Below are 13934 nucleotides of genomic sequence, written 5' to 3' on the forward strand. Positions count from 1 at the left end.
TCGTCGGATAGCGGACAATTTGCGACGGCCGGGTCACGTCAATCAGGTATGCAATCCGACTGCGTCGGATCGCGGACAACGTTCATTACTGTCACCAAAAAAGCAAAAATAAGTAATAAATTACGTCAAAAAAAATTTTAAAAATTTCGAACGTCCATGCAAATCATATAGCCAACGAATTTTTTTGGGTGTCTAGCAGGTCAATCACCTTGAATGACGTTCGCCGTAGTATATAACTACACACAATGCAAACGATATACTACACAACCTAAAAAAACATATTGTATATACCTACCTATGATATATGAACAAATAAAAATATCAATATAATATTACTGTTGTCAGGTGAGTTAACTGGTTGAGGTAATCAAATAGCCACTTTCTTATTTTGGTAATTAATAATTTAATGTAGCATACAAATACTGCTACAGTTACATATAATATATATTAATAAATAAATAGATCTTCATTAAGTCATATAGTATAATATATATACATGTAGGTTAGTTATTTATTTGATTTTATGGTCATGATTAAACATACCTATAGGCTATAGTATAGTCGACTCGACTCGAGCTAAGATATTTTATTATATAATTAATATTTATACGTTTATTTATTATAATATATACATGTACCTACCTACTACAGACCGATAGAGTGGTTATATCGTGTATATTTATGCCAAATCAAATATATAAATACCAATATAAGGAAGCCATGGCGTGACCGAGTAGGCAAAAGGACAAAAGGCAGTCAAATATAATATAATAATAATGCAGTTTATTGAATCCAATAAAATCGAACTTTTCGACGCATGTATTTATGCCTGTGTATAGCAATACCTACGTGACGTAAAGTGGTAAAACTCGACTTTTCTAAAAAATTATCGATAAACACGCACGACGGCGGCACTCGGTTTGCACTTTATCTCCGCCGCGGCGGGCCCGCCGGGAACAAAGTACGACCGCGCGCGGCCTGTAAATTTAGCGGTGAACGCGAATAAGGTCCGAGCGAGGACGCAAGAAGTCCTCAAAGGGGGGTAAAGATTGATATCTTCATACATAAACTAAATTATTTATATTAATAGATTAATAAATAAACTAATCAATAAAATATATTAGTTTTTATCTTTAAATATAAATACAAAGTTCTTCGTAAATATACCTTTTTTTTTTCTGATAATATTTTCTATACATCTTCAAACTTCTTATCTCTAATTTCTTCGTAAAAATACCTTTTTTTCTGATATATATAATATTACAAAGCAGAGACCTGGGGGACCGCTCATCGAATTTTTTCATTGGCCGTCTCTTACGCTAGTTCGAAAAATCCTCAGAGGAGCGACTTCGGGTTTCTGCTTTATATAGTTAGAGATAGTTAGATATATTGATACACCTTATACTTTATAGAATATAGATAGACTATCATTGCACGTGGAAATGGGTTCCGAGTGGGGATTGTAAGTCAGTCATATTTCTAACGATATTTTACTTTACATATATCTATTAATATTATATTATATCAGGTTAAATATATTTTCCCGCAATAATTGTATTTTACCTTTATAATAATTATTTTTATTCATAATAATATTAGCTGGTTTTAAAGATAGGCGATTTTCAACCCTGACAATAGCAGGGTTTTTTATGTCGGTCATGTATCAAATATGCATAATGCACCAACGTCGTCCATACATTTATAAAATTAAAATTGTAGAGTTCTAAGAACTACGCTTAAAGTTTATAATAGTAGCTATTCATCATTAATTTAACACAAATGCATACTGTATAATTATTATGAAGGTTGCAGTTGAATTTTATGGTGGATTCGATGTTTACCCCCCTATATGACATAAACCTCGGGAGAAATGATAGGGTAAAAAAACTCGAAGGGATATAAATTATAATATGAAAAGAATTTAATTGCTTGGCAACAGATATCATAAACAATAAATCTCTATAGACAACCATGCACGCATAACATAAATAAATTATTTGATCGATGTGCAACCTACCTATATAAAAATAAACGTGTCGCCGAGATGCGTTTCATACAAACGGTGAACCTTAGTAGGTATACGCGCATTTAGTGATTCGCTGTCGTAATGGACATTCAGAACGAGAAGCATCATGTTTTCAACATCAGGTTGGCGAATCTCACTGGTTTATATCAAATTTTGGATCCCGGAGCCTTAAAATGTCAAGGTCGAAACGTATACCAAATTTTCGTTGCGTTCTTTATGCTGTACTCGTTAGTCATATCGGTGGTGTCGTTCGCCAGCTTTTTGCATTTATGGACTTTTTAATACTAATACGTCTACGAAGTTATTGGACTTTTTTATAGCAACAAACTCATTTTATGTGAGCTACAAGATGTGGATCGTCATTTACCGTTCGCACGATATATGAGACTGTCTGTCAATCCCGCGGTATGGTTTTACGTCGTTAACTACTAACCGGAAGCGGAACGGACATGACATACTGGATCGTTGGCGATCGCGTTCGGTCCGGTACACCAGCCTATTAGCCGGCGCGTATAGTGGTCGATGGTGTTTTACGTGGGATGTCCTCTGGCTTTCGGTACCACCGTAATACCGATCAAAAATCACGACGGTTCGATCGGAAATTACCGTCTGAACGTTCTAAATTTGTAATTTTTTGCATCTGACGAGACGTACAATGAATACTACAATACGTTTTTGGTCGTCGAGGCGTTGTTCATTGCCAGATTAGTAATAACTTACCTTTTGTTCGATATACTTTTGCTGACACTGTGCTTGGGAATATGCTGTCAGATAGAAATGATTTGCTCTGCCTTCGAATCGGTCAACCATAACTCACCTAGTGATCTTCATTTCTCTGCAATTGGTAAGTACGAGTAAGTCAATTGGTCATAAAATACATACAACGTACATACATACGTGAGTCAATCAAGATAAGTTTAGTTATATTATATTATAGAATATTATTATAGCTTGTGATTATGCGAGTAGTATATTATCAGGTAAACAATCTACATGTGATAGATAGCAGACTCCGTGGGGAGAGTTAGTAAATGTATAAAATTTAACTCTAAAGTATCATAGTTATACCAAGTTTTATTTTCGTGACAAAAAGTAGCCTACATAATTCAGGAACTTCATGACATTTCAGAGTTAATTTGAATAAAAATACGATTTAGTCAAAAATTGGGTTAGCTCAAAATAAAAATATTGTTTTTTTTTTAAATGTTTGAAAAATTCTGTTTCATTTTTGATTACTAAAATTTTACGTTTAGATCCGTATAGCTCTGCTCAATTGGTAAATGTATAAGCTCTTATAAATATATTTTAATCTACATTTATATGTTAATGAATTATTCTGAAATAAATAGAATTTACCATTATTCAATTAGAATGAAATATCTGAAACTTAACTGACCATGTCGTGTGAAACTATGTGATTGTGTAGTTGACCGATTGAGTATCCTTAGATTTTCTAAAAAAGTCATTGTAAGACGACTAAACTGGTAATTTTAATAGTTTTTAATTTATTGCAGTCATGATTATTGACATTTAGTAATTTATACTGGATACAATTATTTAATATTTTGTTAACTTGATAGATAACAACGATGAAAAACACATTATATCCAACGAAAATGATTTAATATATGATGAATTAATAACAATTATAATAAATCATCAAGCAGTTATTAAGTAAGTGTTAATTTTATTTTTTAATTGAATTATATTATGATTTTATGGCATTTTATACCTAATTGTAAAATTAAACTATAGATACTGATGATGACAATGATATAAAATAAAATATCCCCTTTTTTAATAATAATTATTATTTGGTTGTACCTACTAGATACCTATAATGTATAGTTATTTTTACAGTTTTAATTTTTAATAGTCAATATTTCTTATGATTGAATTATAAAATCATTAGGTATCTGATTATTTTTTTTCCAAAATGTTGAATTACTTTATTTCGTTATATTATGTGGATGACAGATAATTGGAATACATTTTACTATTTTAGGTCTTACGAATTTAATATAAGTTTTTTTTTTTTCAGGAAATTTGAATTATTTTTAACTATATTTAAACGAGTCATGTTGTCACACATTTTTGTTTCGTCGATTTCACTCATCATACTTTGGTTTAATTTAATAATGGTAAGAAAATATCAGATAACATAAACTTTTGATTACAATATTAGTATAAATTAAATTTGTATATACAAAATAATAGGTAATGTATGAAGAATAATGTAATGTAAATGTTATACCAATAAAATTACTCCGCATACTCTGCAGTGTAAAAAAAAAAACGCCAAGTATAAAAAAACTGCTCTAAAAGTTGTGATATCATTTTAAAGGTAGTTAAGTTTTTGAACAATAGATATAATTTTTGTTGTAATGCGAAAGCAATTCCCGCGGCGTCGTCGGTTCAAAAAGGAAAAAAAAAGATATGATTTTTGTTAAAAAAATCTGCTAAAAAATTGATAGTAAAATTGATAGTAAAATCAAGCTAAGTTCAATTTTTTAATTAAAAAAAATAAAATACAATATTGGTAAGTAAATTAATAGTAAGTAATAATAAACATTTTGTATGTTACGCGTTTGTAGGACGGAAACAACATATTCGGTTGAGGCGTTCTCTATTAAATACAAGAAATAATTTGTTCCCCTAAAACTTTTTCATAATTTACTAAAAAAACTAGAATATTTATTATTACAGACATGCATATCTTTTGAAATTTTATCCATAACTGAGAAATGAGCATTTATGTATAATGAGTGATAGACTACTATGAGTGAACACATTTTGTAAGGACATAAAATATTAAATAAGGTGGTTTTAATAATGATAATAATAATTTTAAGTTAATAAAATATACCGTTTAAGTCTATATGATTAGTCGTTGCCAATTGTCCAGTAGTAATCGTCATATACTCACATAAATGTATAATAATAAATTCAAAAAAGTTCTGATGAACCAAATTATGAAGTGATGATTTAACTGGAATAAAATGATTTTAGAGTTTTTTCAATGATGGTATATTTGCGATTTCTGGTGATACGACACTAAAAACAATTGTGGCAATTCCTTCATTCTTGTTTCAAATATTTATGGCGTGTTATTTATTTGATGATATACACAACCAAGTAAGTTGAAATACATTACTTTTTAGTATAAATATTTGTTTAATAAGAATATAATATGATCAACGAATGTAATATTATGTATGATTGCAGTTATTTCTGCAGATATTTTTAATTAAACAGAGTTGAGATTTGTATTCAACAGTTCATTTAGTAGGTACCTGATAAGACTTATTAGTTATTATATAATAAAGTTAGTATATTATAAACTAAAAATACCGACGTTATTTTCCAATCTAACTAAAATATGGCGAAAGAGTTTAGTATAGCTAACATACTAACATAGGTTAGATTTAGGAAAGATATCTTTAATTTTGGAAGCAGGTATGACACGTTTTCATTTAAATCATCTTGTATTCTTGTGTAACGAGAACCAGTGACGTATTTACGATTTTGGCGCCCTAGGTATACACACATCTTGGGTGCCCCTTTTTTTCTCAGTTTCCTTTTACTCATTGTCGCAAAAAAACTTTAAAGCCCCCTCTAACTTAGAATTTACTTTTTCTCTCCATTAAAAGTGCAGTTCTTGAAACAGGTATCAACTGTTATAGAACCGGAAACCGAAAACAAAATCAAAACCAAAACCGAAAAAAAATGTAAACCGGTATTAACTTCAAAACCGAAACCAGAAAAAATTGAATATCGGCATTAACTTCAAAACCGAAAAAAATTGGATACCCGTATTATAGTTAAAATCCGAAACCGAAATTATAATTTAAAAAACGGTATTTTTTTTTGAAATATTTGTGTCGTATGAACGTAAATAGTCCAGGCCTTGAAACTGATTTTAGATACCGGTATAAACCGTTTAAAAACTGAAACCAAAAACATAATCAAAAACAAAACCAAAAAAATTAGAGTCCGAGATACAAAGTAGAAACTAAAACCGAAATAACCTAAAACTGGTATTGAAAAATATAAACCAAACTAAAAAAAATTAAAACCGGTATACAAAATTGAAACCGAAACTGACATTTTTTCAATCGGTTTCAAGCCCTGTAAAAGTGATAATCCAAAATGTATATTTTTCCTAAATCTAACACTAATTTAGAGAACACTTTTATTTTACTATTAATACTCCATTTATTCCTAATAAAAAATTCAACCTATATAATCAAATAAAACAAATTCTAAATTCAGATTTTAGCCTCTTTTATAACAATATAATAAAATACATAATATATAGAAATATGTATAGAAATGTAAAATATATTATAAGAAAGGTACAGGTTATCACTTATCAGTTATTAGTTATTACTAATATAATTTCTCAACAAATCCAATAAAATATAATAAAATAAAAAAATAAATCATTTTTTTTTGTTATGATCTCTAGCGAAGGTGCCTCTAAATAGAAATGAGTACCGATTTAAACTTATGAATATTTTTTGTTTCTTATCCACGTTAAGATTGGGTCGCCTTTACAACTGCAGATAAAACTGATAACAGAACGAGCGGAAAATCGTTTCGATCGCTAGAATGAATACCAATATTATAATAAATATTATGTATCATTGGATAATAATTTTAATTATATCTTATAAAATCAATAAAAAAATGTGTAGTATGTATGTTGTCTACATACTTTGTAAAGTATAAAATTCTGTTTATTCTCCACGTTTTCCATAAACAATAAAAACATGCAGTAGAAGATTGTTCAGGTTTCAACGAATTATTAAGATGTAGGTTTAACAGTTTGTTAATGAATAATTTTATATTTTGCCTATTACATTTAGAAAGATTCAATAATATATACATTGTACAGCAGTAATTGGACCGAAATGGACATGAAGTGTAAAAAATTGATATTATTAACAATGCATTTGAATAATGCTAATCAGAAAAAGTTAAGATATACTAGAACTAGAATTGTTAACTTGGAAATGTTGTTTAAAGTACGTACTAATGAAATAATTATTACTCAACTGAAATTATAAAATCATATACTTGAAAATTCATAGTATTCTAAAATTCATATTTCTAACTTATACCTACCTATAAAAAAAAAATAAAAATAAATTTTATATTTAACATATTAATTTTAAATAATCGAAGATCTCGTTTTGCACCACTGCTAATAGATTTTAGCGTACTTCGTAATATTGTGCAGATCACTCTAATCCATTAGGGTCCTAATTGTTTTGTAAAATTGAACTCAATGTTAAATTATTGCATAAAGTATGCAACGTATACGATGAAAAATGATTCTAAGTGGAGACTGTCGATCATCATATAGTAAAGAACCTATATATTATTACTTCTAAGTATATTTTATCATATATTTATTTAAAATATTGTAATATAATAACATTTCATAACATTATTCAATAATATTAATATTTTATGGAGTAATTAATATTAAATAATAATGAATACTTACATCATTTGTCTAACTAATAGTAATGGTGTTTAGAACTGCAAAGGATATGAATTATATATTTATTCAAAAAAATTGCAGTTATAAAAACGTATGAAAAATGATGTATTCAATTTTGAAGGTATAAAAATTAAGTTTTAATCTTTAATTAAATAATTTAAGATACCTATGTGATATTGGTTTTGTCAAATTATGTAAATATTTAACTTTAACGCATATAAAAACTTGTGTCTATACAGTAAACACACACATCTGCACATTGGAAAACGATTATAATTCAATATTCTGTTTAGAATCCAAAATGTCTAAAGCCTTGTTTACTATGGTGAAATTATAATTGTTTAGAAAAAAAATACAAATAATAAACTTGACAATAACAGAATTATTTATGACAGTCATACATAAAATATAAGTAATGCACCAGCGTCGTCCTTTCATTAAAACAATTAAAATTGTAGAATTCTAAGAATTTATTACGGCTCAAGTTTATGAGTAATTTTTAATTTCTACCGTATTTATTTCATACTATATAATTATAATAAAAGTTGCAGTTGAATTTCATGATGGATTCGTATACCCACCTATAAACTTTGGTAGTATTGAAAGGGTAAAAAAACTCGAAGGGTATGAGAAATACGGAGTATAAATTATAATATTGATAGGAACTTAATTGCATGGCAACAGGTATTGTAAACATGAAATCTATAGACAACCATGCACTCATAACATAAATAAATTATTTGATCGATGAGCCACCTCCCATATATAAATAGAAGTGTTGCCAAGATCCGTTTCATACGAACGGTGGATGTTTGTACACGCGCATTCAGTGATTCGCTGTCATGATGGACATTCAGAACGAGAAGCACCATGTTTTCAACATCAGATTAGCGAATTTCATAGGATTATATCAAATCTTAGATCCCGGAACAATACGGTTTCGAGGTCGAAACGTATACCAAATTTTCGTTGCGTTCTTTGTGTTGTACACGGCAGTTATATCGATGGCGTTGTTCGTCGACTGTTTGCATTTATGGACTTATAATATGTCTATGAGTTTATTGGATTGTTTTGTAGCAACAAACTCATTTTACGCGTGCTACAAGATGTGGATCGTCATTTACCGTTCGAACGATATATGGGACTGTCTGTCAATCACGCGGTACGGTTTTACGTCGTTTATCAACCGGAAGCGGAACGGACATGACATACTGGATCTTTGGCGATCGCGTTCAGTCTGGTACACCAGCTTGTTAGCCAGCGCGTATGTTTCGTCGGTGGTAATATTCACATTAGGTTTTCTGGCATTCGGTAACGCTCTAATACCGATCAAAAATCACGACGGTTCGTTCGGTGATTACCGTCAGAACATTTTAAATTTGTATTTTCTCTTATCTGACGAGACGTACAATACGTTTTTTGTTATCGAGATGTTGTTCACTGTCGCTATTGCATCATTTATCCTTGTATTTGATACACTTTTGCTGACACTGTGCTTGGCTATATGCTGTCATATGCAAATGGTTTGCACTGCGTTTAAATCGGTCAACCACAAATCACTAAGTGACTGCTCTCATTCCTCTTCAATTGGTAAGTACGAGTTCACGTCAATAAGTTGTTTAATACATTTTTTTTTTGTCTTTTTTACCATGCATTTTATAGGAATAGAGGAATTATGTTTCTATAATTATAATACTTAGAACGTACATTAAAAACAAAAATACATAGTGGACATTAGTAACATTAAGAAGTCACTTAACTGTCCAAACGGTCGCTTATTGTCAATTGGTTGTAATTTTATCAAATGAATATTAGTGTTTCAATAATTTTAAATTTTAATACAACTTACTAATATTGTTACATTATTTTAAAATTGAGTTTCCCATATAAATTTGCAAAGCTCTTGTTATTTAAAAAAATTATTATGACGATTAATATTTGTTTGTATTTACGAGTGTTACTAATACAACAATAGTACACCTATTAACATTTAAATTATGATAAATATTTTAATTTTATATATTTATTGTTTTTGAATAAAATCTTATAATATTATAATACCTGTGCAATATTTGAGTTCCTCTCTATTCAATGCTGTATAGTGGTGCTTTATTAGGACACCTTTAAAATAATGATTACTTTAAGGAATCAACACATTCCAAAAAAAATTCTTAACCCTATATTTTTGTAAAAATTTAAAATCACATTTACATAATTATGTAGTTTTGAATTTTTGTAATGCTTTATAATATTGAGGGAGTTTTTGCAGGGATTAGCTACTATAATTAACCATATTATATTAGATACGGGCTCTGCTCAGTTGGCATACGCATCAACTCATATTACTTTAATTTAATCTGAATGTATATAGTATAGGTCATTGAATTAATGAATTATTCAGTAATAAATAAGTATCTAAAGTTACCACTACTGATTTAGAATCAAGTGTCCGAAACTTAACTGACTATGTCGCATTAAACTATTAGATTGTGTTGTTGGCAGATTGAGTATCTACCACCTATTCTTAGTTTTTTCTAAAAAAGTTACTGTAATATGACGAAGCTTCTGAATGCAGTAATTTTTATTGACATTTAGTAACCTATTACAAAACTCATACTGAATACAAATATTTTGTTCACTTGTAGATAACAACGATGAAAAACAAATTATATCTAATAAACATGATTTAATATATGATGAATTAATAAAAATTATTATGGACCATCAAGCTGTTATTAAGTAAGTGTTAATTTCATTCTTGAATTAAATTATTTTATAATTTTATGGCATTTTATGCCGGATAGTAACTTTAAACTATAGATACTGAGGATGACAATGGTATAAAATAAAACCTCCATTTTTAATAATAATTATCATTTAGTCGTACCTACTAGGTATAATAAATGTAATGCATAGGTGATGTGCGTCTGCGAGATGTGACAATATAAGTATTGTTTCCATTAACAATTCTACAAAATATTTTATTTTCCAAACTGTTTCATAACTTTAACAAGTCTAAAGGGATGTGAAATTCATATAAGCGTGTGAAAATTCACGGGAATCATACAGGAATATTGTGGCAACGAATAATTATAGTTTTTAGCAATATAATGATGGTGTAGTACTGTAGTTACTTCATTTAAATATTGAAGTTGTTTTCTTAATCCATTTAAAAAAGCATTTCAATAGTTTATAAATATATAAAAATAGGGTTTAGTTTAGATGAGCATATTATGTACCTGTACAGGGAGAGTTGTTGGTATTCTAGTGAAATCGAAAGGTCTCATTACAAATTACAATTCTATATGATTTTACATTAATACAAAAAAATAAATAAACAAATAAGTAATAACCAACAGTTTAACAGTATATTATTATTTGTGAACTTTAGGCTTTAGTTACTCCTATTTAAAGTTCATGATTTTTAAGTTCATATTTTCAATAGTCTATATACTCGTATCTTATGATTAAATTATAAAATCAATATATTATTTTTTTTTTTTCAAAATGTTGAATTACATTATTTTATTTTACTACGTGAATGACAGATAATTGGTATGCATTTTAGTATCTATTAGTTCTTACAAATTTAATATTGGTATTTTTTTTTCAGGAAATTTGAATTATTTTTAAATATATTTGAACGAGTCATGTTGTCGCACATTTTTGTTTCGTCGATTTCACTCATCATACTTTGGTTTAATTTAATAATGGTAAGACAATATGGCCATACTTAAAAATTTGATTACAATATTAATATCAATTCAATTTTTATATAGACAATAATAATATGTATGAAGAATTTAATGTAAATTTTATTATAACATTAAGTTTCTCCTAAGATTGGTTCAGATTTATAATAGCTTATCTAAGTTAATAAAATATACGTTCAAGTGTATATAATATATATAATATTAATATGTTAAATTATTATTTATTACAAACTGTGCTTTTCTCTTTAGTCATAGCCATACAAAATAAATAAATGATAATTAATTCAAACAAGCTCACTTATGTTTAGTAATTGTCTACGAAATTTTGAAATAATTAACTGGATTAAAATAATTTTAGAAAATTTTCAATGATAGTACATTAGCGATTTATGGCGATACGACAATAAAAACCATTGTGGCAATTCCTACAGTCTTGTTTCAAATATTTATGGCGTGTTATTTATTTGAAAGTGTACACAACCAAGTAAGTTTAAAGGCATTACTGTCCAGTTATAATAAATATTATGTATCATGTACCATTAGATGATAAATCTGATCTTATATTTTATAAAATCAGTATATAATATGACGTAGTATGTAAGTTGTCTACAAACTTTGTAAAGTACCTACAAAACTCCGTTGATTCTTCACGTTTTCCATAAACAATGAAAACACGCAATAGAAAATTTATCAATTTCAATGAATCATTAAGCTACAGGTTTAACAGTTTGTTAATGAACACTTTTATATCTTGCCATTTTGTTTAGAAAGATTCAATAGTATATGCATTGTACAGCAGTAATTGGACCGAAATGGACATGAAGTGTAAAAAATTGATATTATTAACAATGAAATTGAATAATGCTAATCAGAAAACGTTAAGGTATACGCGAACAAGAGTTGTAAATTTGGAAATGTTTTTTAAAGTACGTACTAACAAAATAATTATTACTAAACTAAAATTATAAAATCATAGTCAAATACATTATGAAATTCATATTCTAAAATAATGTTTTAACTTATACCTATATAAATAATTTTAATTTTATATAATCAAGGATCTCACCCTGCGCTACTGCTAAAAGGTTTTTACTTTTTAGCGTACCTCTTTGAGTAGACCACTCTAATCCCAACTCCTAAGGGTTGCATTAAATTTGAACTCAATGATAAAATAGTGCATATACGATGAAAAATGATTCTGAGCGGAGACCGACGATCTATAATAATACTTCTAAGGGTATTTTATCATATATTTATATACAATTATAATAATAAAAATGTGGGAAAGTAGGTGTTACTTTGTTGAACAGTAGGTTACAGGTGGTTCACTGTAATGGATTGTGTTAAATTTGAATTCAATGATAAAATATCATTGTATAAGAAAAATGATTCTGAGCGAAAACGGTCAGCCAGCCTATGATATTACCAAGTATATTTGATGATATTATTGTGAAGAAAGTAATTTATAAATCACCTATTTACGTGGAGCCTTGTTTTAAATTTCAATCCTTAGCTATAAAAGTTGAACATTTTATAAATGTTTTACTACAAAATAATTATTAAATTATAAATTTGATAAATTTTTTTTTTGCTTTTCATGGTGTTTTTAAAAACTACTGGGAAATTTTTCATTTTTCTATTAGAAAAGTTACGGTTGAAGAAAATCCAAGCATTTTTACTATCTTAAAAGTTGACGAGAGACACAAAAATAAAAACATTATAAAAAAACACACATCATTATAAAATCAATACATCATCGCTTCGATTTCTCTAAATAAACGATTTAAACATAATTTAAATTTACAACATTTTTTTGTTTATTTTGAAAGTCGAAATAAAGTCAAATAACAATAAAATATAAAACCGATATGTCATTCTCTCTAAAATATAATTCTCTATCTTTTTTGTGATGGCTGATTTTACTTTTAAATTACTTAAAAACATAGAAAAAACGAAGCCTTTTTATAAAACAATCGAATAATTTCACACAATGTTAAATTTTTTGTTTATTTGACATATTATAGGTACCTGCAATACCTATTAACCAAATATTATTGTTATTTAGTATTTAAGTTGTATGACTGAAATAAAAACAATATTCTATCATTATTTTTTTTTTTTTGTTACCTACAGACAATGGGCCATTGTTACACAGTTGTATCGGTTTTAATAAATTGTATAAATTTAAAGAATGATTAATTTTTGTTCACTTTTTTTTTAATTTAAATAATTTTTTGATTATTTTATATCATTATACAATTATTATAACAACACTTACAATAATATGATTAATTATAAATGGATAATTATGTTATTATTCCAATTTATGTAGATTTATAGATATGTAGAAATACATCAAAATATAATTGTTATTAGTGCTTATATATCTATAATCTATATTGTATTTTATTTTTTATTAATAATACAGTCAACCACATAAGTGTTGTGGTTTTTTAAATACAATTAACAACGTGAATCATAAAATTCTAAAAAAAGGAAATTAACATAACTGCAATAAGAGAAATTAAAATAAAATTGTATTTGTAAAAATTTATTTTGATTAATGTTATTCATATCATGTTGCTTTTTGTACCTAATTAATCCGGCTAGTTATCGCGTATTGTATTGCCTATGTGTGCATTTTAGGGCGTTGTTTTCTTTTATTCTTAGCGTGACCCTACTGGGT

General features: G+C 27.7%; 1 protein-coding gene and 1 pseudogene across 1 annotated transcript; both read left to right on the top strand.

Annotated features, from left to right (window-relative positions):
- Positions 1-2074: 2074 nt before the first annotated feature.
- Positions 2075-7393, top strand: LOC132943399 (uncharacterized; annotated as a pseudogene).
- Positions 7394-7554: 161 nt separating this feature from the next.
- On the top strand, positions 7555-13933 carry LOC132943398 (uncharacterized). The gene is made up of 6 exons (XM_061012371.1): positions 7555-9125; positions 10181-10274; positions 11149-11248; positions 11607-11732; positions 12016-12174; positions 13382-13933. Exons 1-6 carry the CDS (start codon positions 8378-8380, stop codon positions 13445-13447), a joined length of 1293 nt encoding a protein of 430 aa, XP_060868354.1. The 5' UTR covers positions 7555-8377; the 3' UTR covers positions 13448-13933.
- The last annotated feature ends 1 nt before the right edge of the window (position 13934 follows it).

This window comes from Metopolophium dirhodum, chromosome 4 (genome assembly GCF_019925205.1).
Source record: "Metopolophium dirhodum isolate CAU chromosome 4, ASM1992520v1, whole genome shotgun sequence".
Lineage (NCBI taxonomy): Eukaryota > Metazoa > Arthropoda > Insecta > Hemiptera > Aphididae > Metopolophium > Metopolophium dirhodum.